The sequence below is a fragment of the Fopius arisanus genome, unplaced genomic scaffold (genome assembly GCF_000806365.1).
Source record: "Fopius arisanus strain USDA-PBARC FA_bdor unplaced genomic scaffold, ASM80636v1 scaffold00014, whole genome shotgun sequence".
NCBI classification, from domain to species: domain Eukaryota; kingdom Metazoa; phylum Arthropoda; class Insecta; order Hymenoptera; family Braconidae; genus Fopius; species Fopius arisanus.
In genome coordinates this window covers 1,441,911-1,465,506 of record NW_011887753.1, presented here as the reverse complement: position 1 = coordinate 1,465,506, position 23,596 = coordinate 1,441,911, and the positions used below count along the sequence as shown (strand labels likewise).

Genomic DNA, 23,596 nt, shown 5'->3' with positions numbered 1-23,596 from the left:
CCATTTTCGGGTCTAGTGACACGGAAAAATCGTGGAAATGTTGAAAATTCAAGTTTTCAGTGAATTTTCAATAATATTTCGATTATTGTTAATTCCCGATACTAAAAAAGTTTATATTTAACAAACTTCAAATACCAAAAATAGTATAAAACATCTCCGACTCCAATTTTCCCTCAAATCGATAAAAACCATAACTTCAAACAGAAAAGTCAATACTTAATAAATGATTCACGGAAATAGATAAAAATCTGGGAATTTCGAAAAGCGATCGATGAAACAAAACAAGTGGATAAAATCTAAAAACGAGAAAAACAATAAACCTGCCAAATTGCAACATCCAAAAATACATTCTATATTATTATCATCATTATTTAATCGAATATATACGAATCACATATCAATTATATACCATACGCATTTACATCAAAGACAGAGACTTAATACATAATAATAAAATAAAAAATTTAAAAAACTCAGAAAAACGCAAAAATAAAATGGAAATAATTTTGTCTTCCGAGTGGTCGAGGTATTGGTATTGAACACCCGAATTACTGAACATCCCGTAGATATATAAGTTAATGAATAAAGCACGGATGATCGGAAGGTCGGCTGGATGCACGTGGCCGACAGTAGGTGTGCAATTGAAGTGGGGGAATACCGAAAGTTTAACGCGTGCGCAAGTTAATGTTACCGAAAATAAAATTCTTCAATTTACATTGCCTCCCCCGGATGGAATTTATTTATTATTTCAGTGACACGTAGGATATTGCGTGAATAAAATGATGATGCAGTGTCATTTCGTCTCAACATCAGAATTACCGATTCCACCGCAATAACACAATTCGAGTAATTAATTAATTATTTGTGAAAATAACTGGTAATTGGGCATTGATATTGTTTGAGGAGTGGTGGGGGATGCTGACACGTATTAAAATGGAGGGGAATTTAAAAAAATAAAGAGCATCAGTGGAATATGTGCTTGAGAAGACAGATGGGCTGATAGCTGTTGTTTCCCCAAGTCGGTTGGCACTAGAGTCAGTAGTGCGCGGAATCCCGAACAGGGAGGACCGTTCTTCGTTATCACTGAAAATTCAGCACGAGTCAACCCTCCGATAGTGTATTATCACCAGAGGTACATACGATCATTTAAATCAATAATAATTATCCAACGAAATGATCACCCACCGTTAGATCCCCCGAATCCCCAAATTCCCCAACAATTGCTTCAATTTTTTTAATTACTCTCACTCCTTAATTACATCCCTCAATTCTCCTCCAGCAATATCTCTATGTATTCCGTTATTTACTAGTGTATTGCTAGTGGTCATGTCGTCACTATATATAGCCAAAGTATAATTAAATCCTCTTAGAGTATTGCCAAGAGCTCGAGGCTTTTCTCCCTAGACTCGATGAAGTCCGATTAAAACACGGGATAATTATTTAACGTTTGGTAAATAAAAATCTTTCTCGCTGGAGCAACGCCTGATCCACGATATTGATTGTATCTGATGGGGGATGGTGATTGACCTTTGGTTGAACATTTATTTCGTTGCTTTCCGCAATTTCGAGGGATCGGGTGAATTTTTATGAATGTGAAATTCCCGCTTGGAAATAAATCGTTGATACCGCGGAAATTATGTAATATCAATCGGCACTGGGATTGTTTGGGAAAAAAAAAAACATTGATGGATACGAGTGGGAGATCAAGTGTTGGTTTATTTTTGGAACATCGGGCTTAACACTGTTGCCAGTACTTTGACTTGTAAAATTTTGTCTACCTCTTGGGGACTCGATCCAACATTTCCCCAAGATACGTTGGAGCTGGGGCTCGTCCTAATGACTTCCTAATTTCATTTTACCGATGTTCTTGGCTGCTTTCATTCGGTATAAATAGGATAGCGATGAATTGAGGTCAAAGATCGACGGTTTAACCTGATTTGGGGAATTCAGAGGCGAATCTCACCCGCAAAAATATACGAGTAATTAATCTAATACCGATCTACGTCGAGTTCTCCCGTCGATGCTCCAACTTCGGAAAATCGGATTGTCTAATCGAATTCGTTGTTCTCTCTGAGGATTATTCCTCAACTCCCGATTTTCCTTTTGGTGGGGACTTCCGCCCACAATCAACCCGAATGACATACAGCAGTAAATAATCTGCACTTAACGAAATTACATTTTTTACAGAAGATATATTATTTTTCTCCCCTCTTTTGTTATTATTCAATCCATTATTTATAGATTTTTCCACGATACCATCGATTTTCAAGAAAATATCCTTGAAATGCACATAAAAAATTTTTTTTTTAATCTATAAACAAATTATTATTCAAATCAGTCTATAATAGTTATAAAAAAATGATGCAAATGAGATAGTTCATTTATTTAGATATGGACATGTTTAAATCAATTCCGATAATTGATGTTCCAGGAAAATAACAATGTAGCCCCCCGCGTACCCTGCGAGCCCCCCCCGCACCAACGCAAGTGTAACAACCCCCAGAAAAATTCCCCCCGTCAGCGACAATGTCCTTCAAGTGCACCCTAAGTGAATCACCCAAAAATCAAAAAACAATAAAAAACAGTCGCTCACACCCCGAAATAATGAACGATGAATATAATCGTGATGTCTGGACACCCCAAGAATACCAAAAGGTACATGAATTATCCAAGGACTCTGTGCGGGGATGTACGTTATTTACCCGGCGGAGGAGCTTCTTAAAATCTACGAGAATCCAATTCGTTCGCTGAATAATACCCAAATAAATTCAATAAATCACGAGGCGACTATTTCCAAAGACCTAAACATTGTGTGTCAAAAAAATATCAACAAAGTACGGGCAAGAAGTGTAAAGAGTTGGCGTTATTTGGTGTTTGAATCCAGAGCAAACGAAAACCCGAGGAGCAATCCAATTATGCAAAACAATCGGAGTAACGGTGAGGAGGGTACCAACCCTCTCAAGGAATTGACACATGCCACCCTCAATGAATCTCTCAAGCAGCACAATGGCAACGCTCTCAAACTCGTACAGACCGGTGAGTACTGAGGACAATTGCTTGTGTTATTTTCAGCCACACGTACCACATAATCATCCAGGATGTGAGAATTCTTTTACAAAGGTATGATTCAGGTGAGAAATTAACAGGCACTCACAAAACTCATCAGCAACATCAGCCCAATCAGCCCCATTCAGCCCCATTCAGCCCAATCAGCCCCATTCAGCCCCATTCAGCCCCATCAGCCCCATCAGCCCCTGCGACCCCATCAACTCCATCAACTCCATCAATCCCACCATCCCCTTTATCCCCCTCATCCCCCTCATCCCCCTCATCCCCATCAGCACCATGTACAATGTACCTGGACACAAGGAGTGACCAGAAGTGGCCCTTTCACACCTGCCCACCTATACACTAAATATTACTTATTTAATAAAGCAAGGAGTCTGGTTGCTACGGTAACTGCGAGGTGAATAGGCAGGGTATTGATTCGCCCCACCTGAATTCAGGTCAACCCCTGACTAAACACGTTTTCTGTATGATATCCGACCCATGGAATTTCATCTTTTTTTTTTTTCTCACCCTCCCTGTCACCCTTTGTTTGTACATACGATACACTTCGTAGCATTAATATCGTGCGTGGCTTATGAATATAGGCCAAGAGGGAATCTAGTTATGCGCGACAACGGGGGGGCGATTTTTCCACCTTCTCGGTTAAATAGGCTCAGTCGGGGGGTAATTATGACTTGTCGACTTTATGAGTTATTGGATTGTCTTATTGATCCGTTCGTTTATTTTTATTTTACTGGACTGTCACGACTGGTGTTTTAGTTTTCAAAGTTTCAAGTCTTTATGGCAACTTGCTGGGAATCATGCCTTGGAATTCGTGGATATCTAAATTAATTCGGGATAATAATTCTGTTGATAAGATGAGGATGCACGTTTTGAGTATTGGAATATTTCCAGTGTCCGAGTTTGCTCAGGAGTTGGGCACTGCCATGGACATTCATGGTGCCAACATGCGTCGGTTGGTCGATGAATTTCGAAGCCGTTCAGGCGATATGAGAGGTGACATCGGTGGAATGAAAAGAATCTGGGAGAATTTATTGCGACAAGTTGAGACAGACGCCTCCTCCCACCTCGATCTAGCCACGACACTCAAACAACTGTCCCGACCGACCCTCGAGGCCAGTTTCCCCAAGAAACTACAATCGCGAAAGGTAATGAGAAATATCGTAATGTGAAATTTCAGGTGAATAATTGCCTGTAAAAAAATCCAGTGATTTCGATCAATATTCGTGAATCCAAACACAAAAACCCTTTCCTCCAAATCCAATTACAAAGAGATGAAATAGAAAAAAATGTTGTCACAAAAATATCGATATCCCCATCCGCGTAGATATTCCTGAATAGGAGAGAAAAAAAAAATAGATGACTTGAAAGCCCCCGAAATGCAATAACCGAACAAAATCCCCAGGTATTTGCTCATCGTGAGGCATACGATCAAGTGGTATCTAAAACGGAGGAAAAATTGAAAAAAGCCCGCCTCAACTACAAAAGGGCATACGATGGCTTTTTAAAATGCAGCATCGACAGCCCGAGTGTATCAGGTGCTGGAAGTGGTGATGACGAGTGGAGCACTCAACGTCGAGGTTACCTAGAGTCCCACAACGCCTACGTCCTCCAACTACACGCGACAAATGCCCTAAACGAGTACTACCAGATTCACTGTCTCCCGAGTCTTCTCGGTGAGATATCAGACATCTACGAGGAGTTGAGCAACATCGCGTGCAATTGTATCACTGGAATATCAGAGGCGAGTAATGAGAGAGCAGCTGAGCAATCACGACGTTATCAAGCCCTGACGAAGGAGGCACACGCCATTAGCCCCCAGAGTGATCTTCAATCGTTGGCGAGAAATTTATCATCGATAGCTGTCAGTAAAAAGCCCCCACGTCGGCTGTTCGTGGCGCCAGCACCAGCTGACCAACTTCCCACAGACAGAATAAACTCGGTGCCAATTCTGAAAGATGAAATTGTTCCAACTGGAGCACCACCAGCCCAGGATACATTCGAGGAGCTCCGACGAGAGGCTGACGATCTCACATTGAAAATCGGTAGACTCAGGGACTCCCTCGATGCATCAACTCGAATTCAGCGCAAGTAAGTTACATGTGTTATACACTTATTGGATATTAATGCACGTATGCCGTTTGGAAACCACAGCATAACTAATCTCATTAATGTACCTTTTGTTTTCGTAGGAGCGCCGAGGGAAGCCTCTTCACTAAAGTCGCTGAGTTACAGGAAGATATATCCATGAAACGCTTCGACCTTGGTGTTGCCAATTTGCATCTAGCTGCTGTGCAAGCTCAGGTAATTTTTTCTTTACTCCATTGTCATTATCTCGGACTCCTTCATATTTTGTCTATTTTCAGACTATTTATCCGTTGAGACGATCAATTTCAAGGAGCTTATCACTTTATAATAAATTAATCCATATCCAACACAATTATTTAAAAAAAATATATCATTCAATCCTCAAGTATTTCGTGGTATTAACAATCATTGAAACTCATGAACAATAAATAGAAGTCATTGAGAGGAATTTAAAATAATTGGCGACTCATAATCTGAGAGCAATTGAAAAATACTCCTCTCAGGAGTTATTATTGCAAGAGGGTAATTTATTCTATTTAAGGGAGAATATGAAGGAGTTATTTTTTTATTCAGTGTGATATTGTTATTTAGGGAGAATGTTAATTAGTTGTATATTGAACGGAATATCGGTACGTCTGATCGTGCACGGCCTTTTCCACTCGGTTGATGTCATTAACGATGAAGTGCTTAGGGAGTACGTACATTGTGTTAAATAAATTGATATCTCTGATCTGAAACGTGAATGCGATTTGATCAGGGTATTCTTCTCGGACAAAGGCCACTTGCCATCAATAATCCATCTCAAGTGTACCTCATTATTCCACAAATATCCAAACACTCTTGAATAAATAGAGCATTGTTGCCTCTCGATGTATAAAATATTAACACAAATAGAAAATACCGAGCAAATGAAATGATATTGTGCGCAATCATCGGTGTGACATGCGCTGTAACAACTGGGTCATATTCAACCTTTCTCGGGCTATTCTCATATCCACTGAGAATTTATCCCAGTGGTAGTGGCTGTCTAGGTCAGGGGAAAAAATCATCGATACCAGTTTTTAAATTTATTGGCATATTGTTATTGATAATCGAGATGGGTTGGACGACCCTGCGTACACGAATAGTTAGTAACAATGATATTTCATTTATTCAATGTGAATTTCAGTGGTTAAATGGAATATTGTGTTGATTATTGGGTCTTACCATTTGGTTTTACCACTGAATTGGAATTTGTTGTCTAGCAGGGCAGATGTGGGATTTATTGTTCAATGATTTATTGGTTGTTTGTTGAAATTACTCGTGATTTTGTTGAGGATAGAGTCTCAAGTTTTATTGGCTCAATGTGTTGTGTCTGCAGAAGGAACTTTTTGGTGCGAGTGACATGGGACCACTGGATGGCATCAACAATCGAAAAATGTCAAATGGATCCACTGGTAGCAACACTAAGCACAAGTGGCTCAAGGCTTTCAAGAGCCTCAAGACTAGTTCACCAACTGGCACATCTGCTGGGGACAAGTGAGTTGTTTTCCTTCTTGAGTAGATTGAGACTCCACGTTGGAATTAATCCACCTGTTTTGTTCCTGCTAACTTGTGTTAACGTACCTGCGGTTTTTTGTGTCAAAGAGGGAAGCAAACCATGTACCATGCTGTCTCCACGGTGGTTGCCATGTCGAGGTGATTAATTTTAATCTCATTGGGATTCATGGGGGTTCTCAAGAGATTTACTCTCTTGATGGGAAAAAAAGGACGAAGTGAGAAAATTGGGGGATTTTACGTCGCGTTGAGAGGAATTATTTATTAGGAATAATCTTCAATTATTTCACTCAATTGTAAAAAAAAGTCTGTAAAAAATTACAGAAAATTCATTGAAATTTCAAGGAGAAAGTCTTGAATTATTAATAACAACAATGTCACATGAAATTCCTATAGAATTAATTCATGATCGATTTAAAAATTGAAGTTTTAATGGAAAATTGAAGATTCAAATGAAATTTCTTGAAAACTCCGTGAAAATTCTGCTAGAAATATTTCTGTAGGTCAGATAGTCGGATAAAAATATGGAGAAGTCTGACCTTTACCCTCGGAATTGCAGAAAAAATTTGGAATCAGAAGGTGGACACCAGTGGCGCGAATACACATACCGTAAAATAACACCCTGCGATGGCTGCGGTCAAGTACTGCGTGGCCACAGTCGACAGGGATTGCGATGTCGGGGTTGTAAGGTCAATGCACATGCTGACTGCATAAGTCTCGTGCAACCGAGCAATTGTCCAAGTCTAGCACCAAAACGTGCCGGTGGTATTCCTTTACTGCGTCGTCAAAAGATGACAGCGCACGCCGATGAAACATTGACAGAGCACAGTGAGTAATGAATTTAATAATTCAATAATCACATCACGTCCACCAGCTAATGGAATTTCCAATTAACATTTTTTATTTATTGGCTCTAACGAGATGGCGATGATATTTTTTATTGGAGTTGTATCGCCCGAGGTGCACCCCCGGCGATTAATCAGATTTGTCTAACACTGAATGGCATTTTGTTCACACCATCCAGATTATTATTTTATTCAACTCAACACCCTTTATCGTGGATAAACAATCGATTGTTTTTCAGTTTCGCTTGATTGATCAGCTTATCGCTATTTAATACGGCATCATTATCCTCCAATTCCTGTCATTGTAATAATTCACGAACGATTCATATCATAGCGTATGGAAAAATGAAAGGATAAAATTATTCCCGTTAATGAGATGATGAGTGAAATGAAAATAGTGAATTTCTGATGATTTTTTTTTTCTACGAACTGCGTAATCCGAGTGTATCAGATGTTTAAAAAAATCGAGGCATTGATAGACACTCGTGACGATGTTCATAAATATCGTATACCCAGCAGGCGTGGATGCCACGTATCAGGTGCTGAAACAGGCAGGTGAAATCCGTGGTAACGCCACAAATTCACCACCAACACCTCCAACAGTAGATCATGCATCGAGTGGAGGTCCATTATCAACGAGGAGTGCAGCAACATCCCATCCTTGCTCCTCGTCCACTTCTGGTAAGACACACGTCCATCCAACCATTAATCAACCATTTCACCCTGTGCCATATCACTTGACATTTTACCACCGCAAGGGACACGACTCGTCCTCAGGGAGTGACTAAAAATAATCCGACAATAATCATCCACATTCGGCTATTTACATTGTCATTATTTATTATTACCCTCTCCTTCATTGCGTTTGTGCATTCGGTTTGGTATGCCATGGAGTTATCAGCTGTTTGGTCTGGTGATTTTTTAATTATACCCTCTGACCCCGGCTTTCCTACACTCTCACGGAAAATTCACCTCAATTCACGGCTGGGGAAGCAGTTAATTATATTTTTCATCCAGCTTATCAGTTGTATTTAGTTAAAGAGGAAATTAACAAGATTAATCAGAATTTTTTCAACTCATCTAGAGTTGTCGGGAATTGACTTTGATATCCGTTGAAATTTTAATTAGAGTATGAGAGGATGGGGCAAAATCGACGATTATCTTTTTTAATTCATTGATTAATTGAATTGTTTCAAGTATTAATTCATTATTTGTTAATCTGCGAAGAAGAAGTGGTTGATAAAACCGAAATATAATGATAAATGTTTTTTGAGATAAACGGTAAAGATTCGACTTTTTTCATCGATCAGTTTTTCGATAATATTTCCGAAACTAACGGAGATATCAAAGTTTTCGTCATAAACTTTCTTCGAGCTCTCGGCTCTCTCTATAAAAAAGGTGATAACAAAAATTTCATTATCCCCCATACTTTCGGAAATATTACCACTTTACTTCGCCTCAGGCTATGGCCTATTGCCAGAGATTCACTGCGGATTTTTCTCACAATAAATCCTGTTAATTGAAAATATCAGATTGAAAGGTGAATAATTATAATAATCGGAAGAACAATATTTGATATAAAAAATATTATTAATTGAAGACCTAGGGTCGATTTCACCCCCAAATTTAATCCTGAAAAATGTGACCTGATTGCTTGCAATTGGTTAGGGCGTGGTAGCGGTGGATCTACTTCGGGTACACGACCATTCGGCCAGCCCCTGGTTCTGATTGCCCCGACCACCTCAAACTCACCACCGGGTTCAGTCACAGCTTCCTCACCACTTCGTCGGAAACGCGATCCCAAAAACTGATGAATTGAGAAAAATGCGTTGATACCGCGATCGAATAAAATAGCTCGGGGCCCACCAGCCCCGACGAAGACAGCACCCCCGAGGAAGAGCCCCTACCATTACGTAGGAATCACCGTTGGTGAGGGAAAAAAAAAAATCCCCATCGGGGTGTTCAAATCCCTTAAAGATAAAAAATACTGGAGACTGGATATTGCCCAGTGCAATCAAAAAGTTGTTTCCTCTTCCCCCAATCTCCAAATATTGTCATTCCCATCACGTGGTCAAGACATTTACTCACCAAAAATAACTTTGCTAAGAAATATTCGATGATGACTTATGAACCGAGTCGTGTCCCCTCGATAAACACACCACAGAAAAATATAAAAGACATTTCTGCCCTGGAAATTTACTCTGCACAAGTAATTTTGTCATTTGAATAATTTTTTATGAGTACACTGTGAAAATATTACACCTGATATTTTTTTATTTAAAATATCATCAATTAAGCAAAATAAATAAAATAATCCTGGATATAATTCCACGGTGAATAAATTAAATAACTCAAATGGAGTCGTGGGAATAAAATTTTCTTTGGCATAAGTAATATTTTCTCAGTGCACTCAACGCACTCAACGCACAATTTCTCTCCCAATTATTTCCCGGTGTTTCCCATTTCCCATAGGTTGAAATCTCTCATGATGCGTATGCACATACCAGAAACACGCACGTACGAATGCCCATATATATGTAAATATGTGATACCCAGTGGCACGTTCTGGAGCCGTATATATTCGATTTGGTTAATTCCCGGATTACTTTCACCACATGTCTGTCATTTTTTCCACCCCCTAATCCCCACTTGTGATAGCGATGTGAACGTAATGAGTGTTCGAGGCTAATGTCGAACGTGCCAATCAGGTATTAATGACATACGTCCATTGAGACATAGATAAAAATAGGTGAATAGATATTCCTGTAGTGTCTAGACAGTAGTATAAACGATCGTATGAAAGAACTGAGACTCGATAGTTCATTCAAGTCAAGAGGTTCCCACATGTTATTATTTTCAAAACGGACATTTATCCAAATCAATGCGCAAATTATTCCCTGGGAAAATCATTTTTTGGAACAATCACTCGGAATTTTTTCTTCCCAAAAGAACAAATACCCGTTTATTCCAAATAATTATTTCCCTACAGAATGAAAAATTCATATTAATTACTCGTAATTGCAGAGTTGAGAGAAAAGTACGAAGACTTTTTCGGATTGAATTTCAATTTAAATTTTATGCTGAATAATCGTATAAATACTGTCCCCAATAAAAAGTATTTCAGCCTTTTTCTATGAATTTCTAAATGTGTAAAAATCACTCCAGAAAAATGATCCCCGAAAATCCGAAACAATAAAAAATTGAAATAGAATCCAAAAAAGTCCGATCCATATCTTTCACCTCAACTCCCGCGAAACGGATAAAAATTTCGCGTGGACTTGCCGATAAAACGTGGATAATTAGTGAATCCTCATGATTTCGAGTCTCTGATTCACGAACGATCAGTCGCACGTTAGACGACATCGAGCATCGAGCACAATTACGGTAGAAGGGCTGAACTCATAATAGATATCATGAAACACGAAGCGCCACACAGTCCGCAACGTAGAAGAGAGCGGCTGAACCTGAGGATGAAGAGCCTGAGTTTGGATTCACCGGAGGGCTCAGCACATGTCCGTCATCGTCCCCGGGATTACACACCTAATCATAAAGAGGGAACACCACCAAGACACTCGGACAGTAGTAGTATCAATCGACTGTGTAAGCAAAGCATTTCAATTCACATCAATGCATGATGTCACTGAAACGATCAAGGGGTTGATGGATGATTTACTGAGATGGGGGTTGAATGTTGATTTTAGCTCCATGCAGCTCGACACAAATGGCTCACAGACATGCACGTGGTGCTATTCGCATGTCCAGCATGGAACTACCCGATGATAACGACAAGTCGTACTCCTCAGCAAGCACATCGCCGTGCCCATCGCCTCACATGAACAATCAGAATCACCTGGCATTGCCTAATAAACGGGTGCTACCACCCAATAATCTTTACGTCGTTCTCTACAACTTCGAGGCTCGTCATCGAGATGAACTGGATCTCAAGTAATGTTTCGTCCATTTATTACATATTTAAACATAATCAAGTCATATGCACACAGTAAATAACAGAATTCTGTAGATTTTATTGGAGAATCGGAGAGTTAGAACATCAAACTTTTTTTTTTTAATAATGAAGAGCCTGATACGTTGACAGAATAAATTAAGGAATTAATAGGGAGTAATTAGGTACTATCTGATATCTTTTCCAATAGTTTTTATTAGTTGTCAACTGAAAATCCATCGTAATAGAAATTATGGTAGCCGTGAGCCGAAATTGACTAGTGGAAAATGTTCGTGTAAAGTTTTGAAGGTAGTGTTTAATCTGTCAGTAGGTAATTGACGTGAAGCCTCTGTAATAGGTTCTTGTAAATTCAACTCCTCACCCTCAGTCACATTACATTTCGGATAAACAATCACTCGACCCATTGTACACGGAAACAACACTTTATCACATTTCACTTCAATGTTTTTTCAACAACTTCACCGTTTAAATTGAAACGGGCGTTGTGACGCGCGAAACCGACGCTCAATGTCACTCGCACAAAGGCAACCGGAGCTTTTGGCACTTGACACCCACCCCCGAGCCCTTCTGTCATGTTGAATTGGTGCTCCCCGTGGCGCTGGAGAAAAGGAGAATTTGATTTTCATGGTAACACTATTTCTCAGAAAGATTCATTTTATCTCCGGTTTCAGGTGACCTAGTCGCTACAAAGAAACTCGAGGGATATTTTCCGATTCTTTTTATGCTCTGAGAGAATCGAGATGTTCCACTAGTCCAGTAGTTCCCCCCTGAGCTGGGTGCTCTTCTTGTATTCCAAAATTTTTGTATTTAAAAATTTCACCCAAGAAAAATAAGAATATTCTCCCTTTCACACGTCGTGACGGCTATTCCGTTGCAATTAAAATTGATATTTGATATGTTTAGTTTAATGATGGATTTTTTTTCATGACTTAAAAGGGCCGGGTATAAGGTGACGGTGATCGATAAATCGGAGAAGGATTGGTGGAAAGGTAAATGTCTCGGTGGTAGAGCTGGATATTTTCCCAGTGCCTACGTCATGCGGATTGAGTCTGGACAGAAAACCCTCCAGGTCACGAGGAACCTACAATTGGCTGATTCAGTCACCCTCTTGCGTGATCAGGTCAATCAAATAAATAATTAATATTGTTTCGTGTCGGAGTAACTGAATGAGGAAATGACTCAATTGCCATTTCCATTTTCCGGTATTTTCTGATGATGATTGACTGAATAATTTTTAATCACCAGATCGTGATTCAAGTTGGAGAAGAGATAGACGGTATAGCGATGGTGCGTTGTGCAGCCGATACTCGATCGTCAGGACACGTTACAGAAGAAGGTGATGTTCGTTCAAGAGATACCCTCTGTCCCGTTAAGTACCTGCAGGAGGTGTGACAGAAGCCTCCGAAAGTACCAAGCAAAGGTTCATACTCAAAGAGTCGATGGAACAATGATCTACACAGACCCAAGTCCTCAGATAAATATTACGACTGCCTCCAGTGTAACGAATATTGTCATCATGAAACGCCTGGGAACGATAGTGTAGCCCATCCGAGAGTTATTTTAAAAAATTGCATTAACGATCGACACCGGGATAGCAGCGGTGACAAAAGTCCCATTAATTTTCAGCAAAAAGCAAGAAGGAGATCCTCATTAGCGCGACCAGTACGCGTTTACGATTCAGCTTCAGTGCAGAGCGTTAAATTAGCCGATTATCCAATAAAAGCCTTTGAAAATTTAACCAATTCACGTGTATTAAATGAGATAGGTGAGACAGCTTATTACAACGGTGGTTTACCCTTCGATGATAATTCTGACAGCGATAATGGATGGCCTATACGTGTACGCCTTGAGGAGATGCTTGAGCTCACCTCCACTCGCAGAAAGAATATTAATTTCATGAAGAGCCGAAAGAGAAAGAAAGTTACGTTGACCAAGAGACAGACTTACTTCAAAGACACCGATAAATTACTCAAGGTATTTAGCGTCAATCATGTGGACCAACAATATAGGTATAATGTCAAACGATGTTCAATTATGTAGACGTTATCTACATCGTCGATTTCAGTGCTTCGTTATTTTTTTATTTGTCAAATTTTTATCTGTTTCTCGATATGTAAAATGCAAATAAATTGCAACCAAGAAATCTATTCTGTTTTCTTGTTATCAATCGTTGATTCCTTCCTTGCATCTCGCCGATCACCACCCCTCTTGATTTATTTATATTTCTTCAGAATTCGGATGGAGGAATGAAGAGATGCGTCATTTGACACTTGATATTTAATAACAAATGTATCATTTAGAAATAAAATAAATTTAATTTTGAGGCGTAAAACGTCTGTAAGATGGATTGGTATTTAATAAAAATAACTACACTGTTAAAAATGTCTCGAAATTTCACTCACAAAATCATCTGAATTTTCAATTATCGAGAATCGATGGAATCATGATTATTTTTTTAGATTCACAATTTATCTCTGGCTGCTTTGACAATTGGGAATTTGTCCCGAGTGCAGGTGCCACTAAAATCATCGGTGGACAAGTCCCAAATGGCGATACCACCCAGTCCTTTAGCTTTTACGTAACTTGCTTTATTTCCGGCTGTGTCGGGATCCTCGTAACCGATCCAAATGCCCTCGGCACCGGTGTCTGAGTTGTAGGGACGATAGGCGTAGCTGCCGTATTTCTTGGAGGGATCACTCACACGTCTGACACCTCCCACTGAGGTATCACTTAGACGAGTGCATACTTCGCCGTAGGAGAGGAGTCCTGGGGTGGCTGTGAGGGGTCCCTCTGCCCCAGGCCCCTCTGACACGATTGGAGGAACTCCGGAGATTTGACTGTCTGCTGTCAATTTCCACGTGCGAGCGAAAGCTGGAATTCCCACTACGATCTTTCCTCCGGGGGTTCCATGCTCTAACCAGTAGCTGAGGATAATAAATATTTATAAAATTATTATCAATTTCCATTAATTACCCGTATTCATTACTTTTTTTTTAATAATTATTGGTCAACTAAGATGCGTAATTCAAATTGGAATTATTCATCTCCTAGGATAATTTTCATTTTTTTTTTTTGACGCCAGTTTTTACCGAATATCTCCGAATCGAGGAAAGATACGGAAATTTTTACGGATACATTTCTCACAGAAAAACTTGAGAGCTACAAAAAAGGTACTGAAGAAAAAATCGTGATGTTCGTTAAGTTCGGAGATATTCGCGAAAAACCGGGGTAATAAAAATGCATTCATGTCACCGATTGAGGATTGAAAAAATTGAAGGGAAAATGGGATAGAATTATTTTTTGATGATTCCACCAGATGCATACCGGACAGTAGCATCGATGTTGTCCTGGGGAATTCTGCCGTAGCTTTCGTAAAGTGGGGCGGGATAATCAGCCTCTTTTGGAGTCCTCTCAGGCGTTCTCTGATCAAAGGCCATCAAGTGAACGGCATCGAGATTCGGTGACAGTAATCTTGCATCATAGTACACTAGGTCATAAAAAAAAATGGAGTTGAACTGTTTGTTTATTTTATCCTCGAAATGTCAACTCACCGCTGGCATTGACGTGGGGCAGAACAGTGAGACTGAGAGCCTTGCTCCTGGGTATGAGTTTAGCTTTCAGGTCACGAGCCAAGTTAGTGAATCCCTCCCTGTGCTCCTGCTCCTTGTCATCCTTGAATGAACCGTATCCGAAGGTCTTCTTGATTCCGTGCCAGATGCTACCAAATGTTCCCCGTTTCTTCTCTACTTTCACTGGAGGAAATTGCCAGGCGAGATCGACTCCATCGAAATCGTATTGATTCAGGAGAGACACCAGTGTGTCGATGAATGCTGTTCGTGCCTCGGGTGTCTCCACCTTAAATCACATCGATAATAATTATTTATCAATTATTTTTCAGGATAAAAAACCCAGGGAAATATTCGCAATAATGAAAACACGAAGAAATGCTTTTTTTTCACGTCAATCCTATCGATAATTTTTCGTCGGAGAATTTTATATTAAATTATATTAAATATCGATTGATCTTTCGTCTTTGAGTCATTCGCAATTCGAGAAACTCACCAAAGTCAAGTACTTGTGAGTCGACTCGTAGGGATCAGCATTTCCTCCAACGCTGAGGTAAATCTTCAAACCCGGAAAACTCCGTTTCAACTGTGCGATGAATTCGTAAAATCCATAACTAGCCCCGGTGTTGAAATTCGGGGGTACTATCTTGAAATTGTCTGGATTTATCGCAGCGAATCCGTAGACGAGGTGGGTGCAGAGGCCAAGGACCGGATTCAAATCCGCAACCTGGAATTTTCCCACGCCTTCCCCAAGGAAAAATACATAAAAAATACATACGCCCATAAAACGCATGGAAATTATTTATTTTATATCAAATTATTATTATATTCATATAATTTATAGTTTTAGGTAAATTCCGCGTAAAAAATATAACATTCTCAAAATATATATTTATCCGTCTAGATTATCACAGAATTAGAAATGATAAGCATCCCCTTTCCACAAATTCACGATTGAAATTTCATTCAGTTGAATTAATAAAATAAAATAAAAGCCTTTGCAATAATTACCAGGACGATTGAAGGCTGTGGAGTTCCAGTAACACACGACTTTGTTGTGCTCATGGAGATCCAGAGCCCAGGAGATGCTGATGCTGAAGGCAATCAGCGTTATCAGGAATAGTTTCATCTTGCAACTCGAATACCAGAGAACAGATCTGGAGAATAAAATAAATGGAGACAACGATGCGGTATTACTCACTCAGTGACTCGCAGGAAACTGCAAGTCCCGAGGAATCCGAACTATTGAGATCATCGCCAGAGGAGGGGAGATCATAAATAAGTAAAGGCCACACGATTTTTCAATGGTACGACTTAATAATGATAACGAGTATCGTCAATACTCGCGAGGAAGGGGAAAAGGAATAATTGGATGTGCTGTCAGCAATTGGAGACATCAATTACTCTTCCCTATCAGGAAAGATCAAAGAGGTGAACATTAATACTGAATTCGTAGAAAGACTTCAAGCGAATTTAATTTCTTTATAATTTTTTACCGATTTTTATGAAAAAATATGGATTTTATTATTTTGGTACTTAATTAATTTATTCAATTTATTGCGCCTGAGGAAAATCAGCGCAGGGAGTGGAAAACTAGGAATACATCAATTTATTATTTCAAGTCCGAGAGATTTGAAAACTACGCAAAATCATTTCATACTATTGATGTCTTGTAAACATGTGATAACGATTTGGGTCTGTTTGGGGTCATGTCATATTTATCTCAGTGGGAATTCCGATATTTACGTGGTAGATCGAAGTGTCCAGGAGTTTGAGAGATTTTTCGAATGAATTAAAACCGACCGAGCCCCCAATATCTGTCTCTTCGCCCGAATAATTCCACAGACTTATAAACACTTTAGAATAGTGAGCGGTTGAATTTCAGGATAATTGACAATATTCAAGCCATCTACCTGGTCTATGGGCCCAAGGCCGAGGAATTTCCCCCGCGAATGTCTCAGTTATCATTCTCTCTGGGATCTTGTTTATTATTCTTCTTGGTAAAAAAATTTGCATTTATTAGTCCACAGCATGAGAATGAGTGCAGCGAGAATGCTAATTGAAAAGTCAAGATTTATCGCATTTACATAACATCGGTAGTACTCTTTCGTATTGTGAAACGCCCACACTCGATCGTGGCAATAAAATTTGCGATTATTCCAGAGTGGATAATGCTCTGTATCATTGAGTTTCAAGCGCCCCAATTTAAATTGTATCAAAGTCAGCTAGGAATGAGATTATCACCAGAATTAGCCGCCAACATCATCTTTTATTAAAACTTCAATAGTCGTTTATTTACATTACTTCGCTATTGTATTCTTGAAAACATATAAACCTCGAGATTAATGAGTTCATTTAATCTAGAGTGTCTATTCTCGTATGCCGTTGCGTCATTGCATTGAAAAAAAAAAAACAATCTGTACAGGTAATTGGAGATGTCAGGAGTATAGGAACAGCCTTGCCATTCTCCTCGGAGAATGCTTCTCTGTCTGAAGTGATAATGAGAATAATGGAATCCCCGCCAGCACTTCCTTCAACAGAAAATACATTAGAATAAGTTTTAGTGTCACTCCTTTCCTCACAAACTCAGTTGTCCTAGATTTATGGAAAAATACGATTTATCGGTGATATTTTGAGATTCTCGGGATGCTCCACCATTTCGGATAGTCTACCGATGAGTTCTGATGATATTCATTACTTTATCTGGTCATCCTCTATCTGATCGTCTTCGTCTGGAAAAAATTACTCGAATTAGGGCGTCAGGTGAAATTTAATCTATTGACTTTGAATCGGATTATTGATATTTTTCATTCGATATTAATTTGAAAATTATTTGAAAATTTTCAATTGATTTTAGGAAAATTCTCAGTGACTTAATAAAAATGAAGACCTTGTTCTTCCTCGCCCAGTGGTGGTTCCCTGTAATCATCATCTTGTTCCTCCACGTCCTGTGGTCGCCTCTCGTCCAATCTACCGGGAAATACGAGACCAAATAATTAAATCCCAAAAAATCGATGCAAATTATTCGCGCAATAACTCACTCAGAAATTTTTTCATCACGATTGAGTTCACCAATTTCCTGGAATCCTGGCTTAACCCGCAACACCCAGGGCGCACCATCTTTCTGGTTGAACTCGTGTTCGCCAACATGTCCATCATCATTATGCACCTCTTCATGTAAATTTTCCTCGATAAGTTTCTGGGCTTTTTGTTTCCTCAGTTTGTCGTCAGTGCTCTCGAGTTTTCCCAAGCGTTCATTAACTTCGGGCTTTCGGTTCTCATCCAAATTCACCTTTTCTTGTTTCACTCTCTTCTCCTCGAGCATTTTGGGGATTGGCACTACACCCATCGGTAATTTTAATCGTGACACTTGTTTCATCGGTACTGCGGGAAAATTAACAACCGATTTTTCGGTCGACGTTGATTCGAATTTTTTGATTGATCTCGTCGAGCTTTCAATGTTTAGTTTCGATAAACTGGTTGTCGAACTAGCCTGCAATGCCAAACAATTAAAAAATGAGAATACTCAATGATTCTCATACATCATTATATCCTTATTAAAAAAATCCTTAATTACAAAGGAAAGGATGAAACAAATAATCGCATGCAAAGCGCAGAGAATCTGGAAATAAAAAAAAAGAACTCAACCGTTTACAAATGATAAAAATTTTATTAAAATTCGAGATAACATGGGCAAGGCACATTTTGAAAAACAATCAGAACAATAAACCCCTGGCACTGGACAAACATCGAATAACTACAAACAAAGATAAAGTACATGTGAGCACGAATTGCTTACAATTAACAGTAAAAAAAAAATAATAAAAACTGCGTTCAAAGAATAGAATCCAATTGTTGAAATAAGTACAGCAGTGAAGCTAGACCCTCAAAAACCCAGATGCAAATATACCGACAATTGATCAACTGATATATCAATGAAAATAATCATTTGTCCTCAGCGTTCGGCATGGGCAGAACAGATTTCTCCTGCTTCTCTTTGAAACTCCCAACATCGTCAGGCCCTGGTTTGTTAATCTGTACATTACTGTACGGCAACGGTAAAATGTGGATATCCTGTTTTTCATTGACAGGTTTATCCCCTCGATCAGACTCTACATTACTACGAGGATAATCTTCCTGGGGCTGATCATTGGATCTATCTTGTCGTGGTGCCTGAATTGGAATAGGATTGCCATTATTTTTACTTGGATAACTCACCTGCGGCCGAGGCGAGGCGATTTTCGATGCTACACTTTGCTGCATGCTCAACTGATAAGAGCGTGGATTTAATAAACTAGGATCAGAGGATGTTGTCTTGCAGGAGGTCTGGAATAATATTGAACACCTCAATGCAATTGTCATCGTAATAATTAGAAAATTATAACATGATATAATAATTGGGTAATAATTACCTTCATTCCCTCCAATTCCTCTTTGAGCTGAAAAACCTCTTTCTTCAGGTGAGCAATTGTACCATCCCTGTCGCTGCTATTTTTAATGAGCTCGTTGTATTTATTATCAATATTCGATCTCTCAGTATCGACTTTGAGATACTGACTCTTCAGGCTCTCAATCGACTTCTCCTTATCTGCAATTTCCTTATTCTTCTCTCGAATCTGGCCTCGAAGGTCCTGGAGTGTAGCCTCGAGCTTGTGGCTCTCCTCCAGGGACATCTTCTGCCTCTTGGCGCACTCGTCCTTCAAGTCCTGGTGCTCCGACTGCAGCAATTTGTGCTGTTGCTGGAGGGAATTGATTCTCTGGAATGCCTCAACACTGTCCTTGTCTCTCAGGGATTTCTCTCTAGTCGCACGTTGCTGGAGTTCTTGTTTAGCTAAGGCATTCGAGTTCTTTTCCTCTGCCAGGGACTTCTCCAGTCGGACTTTGTACTCGAAAATTACTGGAACAATAATTATCCATTTAATTCAATGCACTAGATCGTTACAATTTCCGTTCTCTGAGTTTTTCGCAAATATCTTTGGATCGACGAGACATAGCGAATTTTTTGTGGAAATCTTTTCTCCAGCTCTTCATTAGCCGGACAAAAAAAAAATTCAATCAAAATTTCGATATCAACTCTGGATTCCGAGATATGTGAGAAAAACTGATTAATAGTCAAAATCGATTTCAGTTGAATCGTTTAATCGATTCGCTAATACGATAGATTCGCTATTTGATAGATTGACCACCTTGGAGTTGGGCTGCCAGGGCTTCTTGCTGATGGGCACATTGGACATGGAGATCTCGTAATCTCGTCATTTCAGTTGTGGCAGCTCGATAAAGAAACACAATTAATGCCATCACCACTAGACATCCAGCGTAAATGGCCAGTCGCCCTCCACGACCCCTACCGAGACGGGAGCCGCTCATCTCTGTATAAGAATATAAAGAATATTCTATTTAAGTGCTAATAATTGAACGTATCAATTTTCAACTATCACGCAGACATCCTGAGGGAAATTATGGAGTACCGAAGAAATAAAGAGTAGCATGACTCGTTGTTAGTTAATTTACCGAGCAATTCCTTAGAATTCAATAGAGATATCCAAATTTTTCATAGAACCTTTTTGATAGAGTGGATTAAGTCTTTCAAAAAAGGTCATTACAAATACCTCGTTAACGGTCTTAGATTCTCAAATATTCCTGAAACACCCGTGTGACTTTTAAAATTCGCAAGAGACAGCTAATATCAGAGTCAGGCTTTATGATTTCCTGTATTTTATCGCGAATTCGTGAAAGAATGTAAAAGATTTTGGCAATTCATTTTGCATGTATTAAAGAATGAAAATCGCTGCGTATGTAAGTAATCTAAAATTCGTAATGCAAATTAAAATTCAGCTTCGAGTTTAACACGTGGAAATCTTTAAAAATGCATTTCTGGAGCAGTTGTGATTAACGAAATAAACAAAACTCTTACCTCCTGGAATTAACAGTTATTTGTTCACTAATTAATCATGTTGAGAGAGTGGGTCACAGATGTTCCTGTGGAATGAGCTGCAGTGTGTATTCGTCGAGGAGCCGGTGATATTGAAAAAATGTATCTCTTTTACAATGAGATACAGCAACCTTGGGATTATCTCCGTATTCAATAAAATGTTGGGGCTCAGGTTATAAAACACCCGAAAACATTATCAAACACGGAGCAGGGGAGCACTGAAACCTGTTCCGTGTATGAAATGTACATTTTACAATATTTTGTGTTGAGTTTTAAAGCTCCACCCCAGAGAGGATTGACTAAAGTAGAGGTTCAATTGTGGGGGTCTGAGTGTCCCCAGCTCCATCGTAGTACCTCACCCCCAGGGAGAGAGGGCACCATGAAAGGGGAGCATGAAAAATCGAACAGGTATTTACTGAAATTTGAAAATTCAAAATTTTTGAAAAAGTATCAGGGGAGCATGACAATTGAGGAGGTATTCACTGAAATGTAAAATAAATTATCACTCCACAAGCAATGGAATTGATAATAAAACATTTTTTGATCACCCCCACTCCCGGGGTTGATCTACGATTTTGGGGGAGAAAACAGAATTTTTTTCGAAATCATTAGAAACGAGAAAAGACACAGTAGCACCATTAAACGAATATATTTCAAATAAAGAAAACTCCGAAGAGCAATTGTCACTCGCGATCTTCTAAGAGGCCAACGCCTCTGTACTATCAAATCATAATGAATTCGCTATTTATCGAAGAGCCAGGAACATTGTGAAATACGATGCGGATACTCTGACAATCTGAAATTAAATCAATGCAATACATGACGGGAAAATTGATTAACAATTGAGATTACCGATGAAAATGTCTCCAAACACATGACGATTACTTTTCCAGCGGTTATTTCGCACGGAATTTCACTCCTCATTATCATCAAGCCTATCAGCTTCTGAGCTCTGGGAGTTGCCAGGTACCACTTGGAATTTATTCTAGAAAACATTGACGTGCCATTAATTGCAATTAAATGTAGAGCAATTGATTTTATTTACAGACTGAATTTTATATTGAGACTCATATCCATCATGCGTTGTGCCATCCAGCACTTGATCGCGAGTTGGGTAATTTGAGTGATTGCGAACGCGAGGTTCTTCAGGAGTTTCACTATCGCTTCGAAATTAATTACCATCTGTTGCAGGTAAATTTGGATTAATTAACGGTAATGGAACAGTCATTTAGATTTTTACCTGAACAGCAGTCAAACTCATCGCCATTGTCACTCCTCCGAGCATCAATAAAAAATTAAATGTCAATACGTCTTCCATGATACTCGTAAATCTGTGAAAATTACAGGAATTCCATCACGTAATTTACGTAATTATAGAAAATTGGTAATTAGATTGTACTTACTCTAGTGCCCTATTATGAATCTGAATACACCGTCTAAGAAAAGCGAATCCATCGTCCTTCCGGCAATTGTCATTGAATTCGAAACGTTCAATTGAATATCTTCAGAAGAAAAGATGTATAAATAATGTGAAATTAATTTTATCAGCTGACAGATGGAATTTCTTTACCCCAAAGCAGCGAATAAACCGCAGACATGACTGGAGCATGTGTAAAATACGCAATCAATGGCAACGAGCATCGTTACGACACAATAAATAGACACTGCAGACAGTGTAATGAGGGGAAAGTAATATTTGTCAGGATCAATTGGTCCCCAATTAGCTGGGATGAGAAATGGATGGGGTATACTGTGGCTCGAATTGAGAACAAGGTGCAAAATTATCGTCTGGAATGGCTGCGTTGCAAATATAAATCCAGATCCGTACAGAGTACCTGTCAAGTCATGAATGAATAATCAATCAATCCCAAAAACACTCTTCTCACCTAAAAACAACATCGATATCTGAAATCCGAATTTTGAGTGCTCACGGAGTAGCTCATTCTCACGACCACTGGGAAAAAATTCCCAATTTTCCTTCAGCTGCTCTAACAGGATTTTTATCTGAAAGACAGTGGCACTAGATTAATTCCACTGAGGAGGGGCCACTCACCTTTCCCAGGAAAAAAAAACAATTTATCATCTTCGTGAAGCAGGTGAGTTCAACGACGAACGGAGGGACCAATTCCATGAAGAAATCGAGATCGTTCGAGTGTTCGGCAACGGCTGCAATCTAAAATTCATCAATTACATTGAAATTTTTTTATTTAGACGAATAATTGTTTTCACTGGAGTGATTTATCGGGTTCAATAAATAAAATATTATATAAATTGGTATTAAATTGAAGTAAAAATTGTTGCGGTAAACCTGAGAGATTATTTGGCTGCCAACGGCTGACACCAGTAGGATCCTGATGACAGTGCGTTCTACGGCTGATTGATAAGGCCATTGTCCAGCCCAGCAGGACACAATCTTCATGGGTTTGAAGTAAAGTTTCTCCCAGAAGTCCATGTCCTCGTTTCCTCTCTCCAGGTGTTGTCGCGTGAATAATCACTCCCACTGGTGGCGGGACGGACTCCAAGACGGGGAACTACTTCGTCGGGACAGAGCATCTGGTGTTGACACCTTCAATTGCACATTTCAACGGGTTCTGGG

General features: G+C 39.3%; 5 protein-coding genes across 9 annotated transcripts; 2 read left to right on the top strand and 3 right to left on the bottom strand.

Annotated features, from left to right (window-relative positions):
- The first annotated feature begins 734 nt into the window (after window positions 1–734).
- Stacl (Stac-like) lies at window positions 735–12,999 on the top strand. 3 transcript variants are annotated; one of them, XM_011299515.1, is made up of 13 exons: window positions 737–1,132; window positions 2,432–3,036; window positions 3,964–4,217; window positions 4,475–5,160; window positions 5,262–5,373; window positions 6,518–6,675; window positions 6,784–6,834; window positions 7,253–7,521; window positions 8,058–8,219; window positions 10,947–11,138; window positions 11,240–11,483; window positions 12,439–12,622; window positions 12,748–12,999. In XM_011299515.1, exons 2-13 carry the CDS (start codon window positions 2,688–2,690, stop codon window positions 12,892–12,894), a joined length of 2,808 nt encoding a protein of 935 aa, XP_011297817.1. In that variant the 5' UTR covers window positions 737–1,132; window positions 2,432–2,687; the 3' UTR covers window positions 12,895–12,999. The 3 variants fall into 3 exon arrangements, with proteins under 3 accessions (XP_011297820.1, XP_011297817.1, XP_011297818.1); XM_011299518.1 differs by lacking the exons at window positions 12,439–12,622; window positions 12,748–12,999 and adding an exon at window positions 12,174–12,427 and having other exon boundaries at window positions 735–1,132; window positions 8,055–8,219; XM_011299516.1 differs by lacking the exon at window positions 10,947–11,138 and having other exon boundaries at window positions 8,055–8,219.
- On the top strand, window positions 12,910–13,660 carry LOC105263386 (uncharacterized; the record flags this gene model as incomplete). The annotated part of the gene is made up of 1 exon (XM_011299573.1): window positions 12,910–13,660. A coding segment is annotated over one exon (633 nt), but the record flags the coding sequence as incomplete, so codon positions are not given.
- Window positions 13,661–13,797: 137 nt separating this feature from the next.
- On the bottom strand, window positions 13,798–16,314 carry LOC105263350 (chitinase-like protein EN03). The gene is made up of 5 exons (XM_011299514.1): window positions 16,080–16,314; window positions 15,565–15,812; window positions 15,054–15,357; window positions 14,827–14,989; window positions 13,798–14,426 (listed from the first exon to the last, which is right to left on the bottom strand). Exons 1-5 carry the CDS (start codon window positions 16,195–16,197, stop codon window positions 13,964–13,966), a joined length of 1,296 nt encoding a protein of 431 aa, XP_011297816.1. The 5' UTR covers window positions 16,198–16,314; the 3' UTR covers window positions 13,798–13,963.
- A 1,003-nt stretch (window positions 16,315–17,317) lies between these two features.
- On the bottom strand, window positions 17,318–21,258 carry LOC105263348 (Golgi integral membrane protein 4). Its single transcript, XM_011299513.1, has 7 exons — window positions 20,983–21,258; window positions 20,255–20,437; window positions 19,481–19,965; window positions 19,287–19,394; window positions 18,110–18,561; window positions 17,959–18,038; window positions 17,318–17,800 (listed from the first exon to the last, which is right to left on the bottom strand). The coding sequence occupies exons 2-7, from the start codon at window positions 20,433–20,435 to the stop codon at window positions 17,763–17,765; spliced, it is 1,344 nt and encodes a 447-aa protein (XP_011297815.1). The 5' UTR covers window positions 20,436–20,437; window positions 20,983–21,258; the 3' UTR covers window positions 17,318–17,762.
- A 384-nt stretch (window positions 21,259–21,642) lies between these two features.
- LOC105263347 (odorant receptor 67c) lies at window positions 21,643–23,505 on the bottom strand. 3 transcript variants are annotated; one of them, XM_011299510.1, is made up of 9 exons: window positions 23,309–23,505; window positions 23,054–23,173; window positions 22,887–23,004; window positions 22,571–22,835; window positions 22,404–22,502; window positions 22,241–22,331; window positions 22,046–22,182; window positions 21,853–21,985; window positions 21,643–21,796 (listed from the first exon to the last, which is right to left on the bottom strand). In XM_011299510.1, exons 1-9 carry the CDS (start codon window positions 23,450–23,452, stop codon window positions 21,746–21,748), a joined length of 1,158 nt encoding a protein of 385 aa, XP_011297812.1. In that variant the 5' UTR covers window positions 23,453–23,505; the 3' UTR covers window positions 21,643–21,745. The 3 variants fall into 3 exon arrangements, with proteins under 3 accessions (XP_011297812.1, XP_011297813.1, XP_011297814.1); XM_011299511.1 differs by having other exon boundaries at window positions 22,932–23,004; XM_011299512.1 differs by lacking the exon at window positions 21,643–21,796 and having other exon boundaries at window positions 21,915–21,985; window positions 22,050–22,182.
- Between the last annotated feature and the right edge of the window lie 91 nt (window positions 23,506–23,596).

Bases quoted from the DNA above. Each gene is read 5' to 3' on its own strand.
- LOC105263347 (XM_011299510.1), bottom strand. From the start codon at position 23,452: ATGGACTTCTGGGAGAAACTTTACTTCAAACCCATGAAGATTGTGTCC. The intron at 23,174-23,308 runs GTTTACCGCAAC...GATGAATTTTAG, and splicing joins GCAGCCAAATAATCTCTCAG to ATTGCAGCCGTTGCCGAACA. The intron at 21,797-21,852 runs GTAATCTCAATT...ATTTAATTTCAG, and splicing joins GTTTGGAGACATTTTCATCG to ATTGTCAGAGTATCCGCATC.
- Stacl (XM_011299515.1), top strand. From the start codon at position 2,688: ATGTACGTTATTTACCCGGCGGAGGAGCTTCTTAAAATCTACGAGAAT. The intron at 5,374-6,517 runs GTAATTTTTTCT...TTGTGTCTGCAG, and splicing joins TAGCTGCTGTGCAAGCTCAG to AAGGAACTTTTTGGTGCGAG. The intron at 11,484-12,438 runs GTAATGTTTCGT...ATGACTTAAAAG, and splicing joins CGAGATGAACTGGATCTCAA to GGCCGGGTATAAGGTGACGG.
- LOC105263350 (XM_011299514.1), bottom strand. From the start codon at position 16,197: ATGAAACTATTCCTGATAACGCTGATTGCCTTCAGCATCAGCATCTCC. The intron at 15,813-16,079 runs GTAATTATTGCA...TCCTTGGGGAAG, and splicing joins CACAGCCTTCAATCGTCCTG to GCGTGGGAAAATTCCAGGTT. The intron at 14,427-14,826 runs GTATGCATCTGG...TATTATCCTCAG, and splicing joins AACATCGATGCTACTGTCCG to CTACTGGTTAGAGCATGGAA.
- LOC105263348 (XM_011299513.1), bottom strand. From the start codon at position 20,435: ATGAGCGGCTCCCGTCTCGGTAGGGGTCGTGGAGGGCGACTGGCCATT. The intron at 19,966-20,254 runs GTGGTCAATCTA...TTATTGTTCCAG, and splicing joins CCTGGCAGCCCAACTCCAAG to TAATTTTCGAGTACAAAGTC. The intron at 18,039-18,109 runs GTGAGTTATTGC...ATTTCCCGGTAG, and splicing joins CGTGATGAAAAAATTTCTGA to ATTGGACGAGAGGCGACCAC.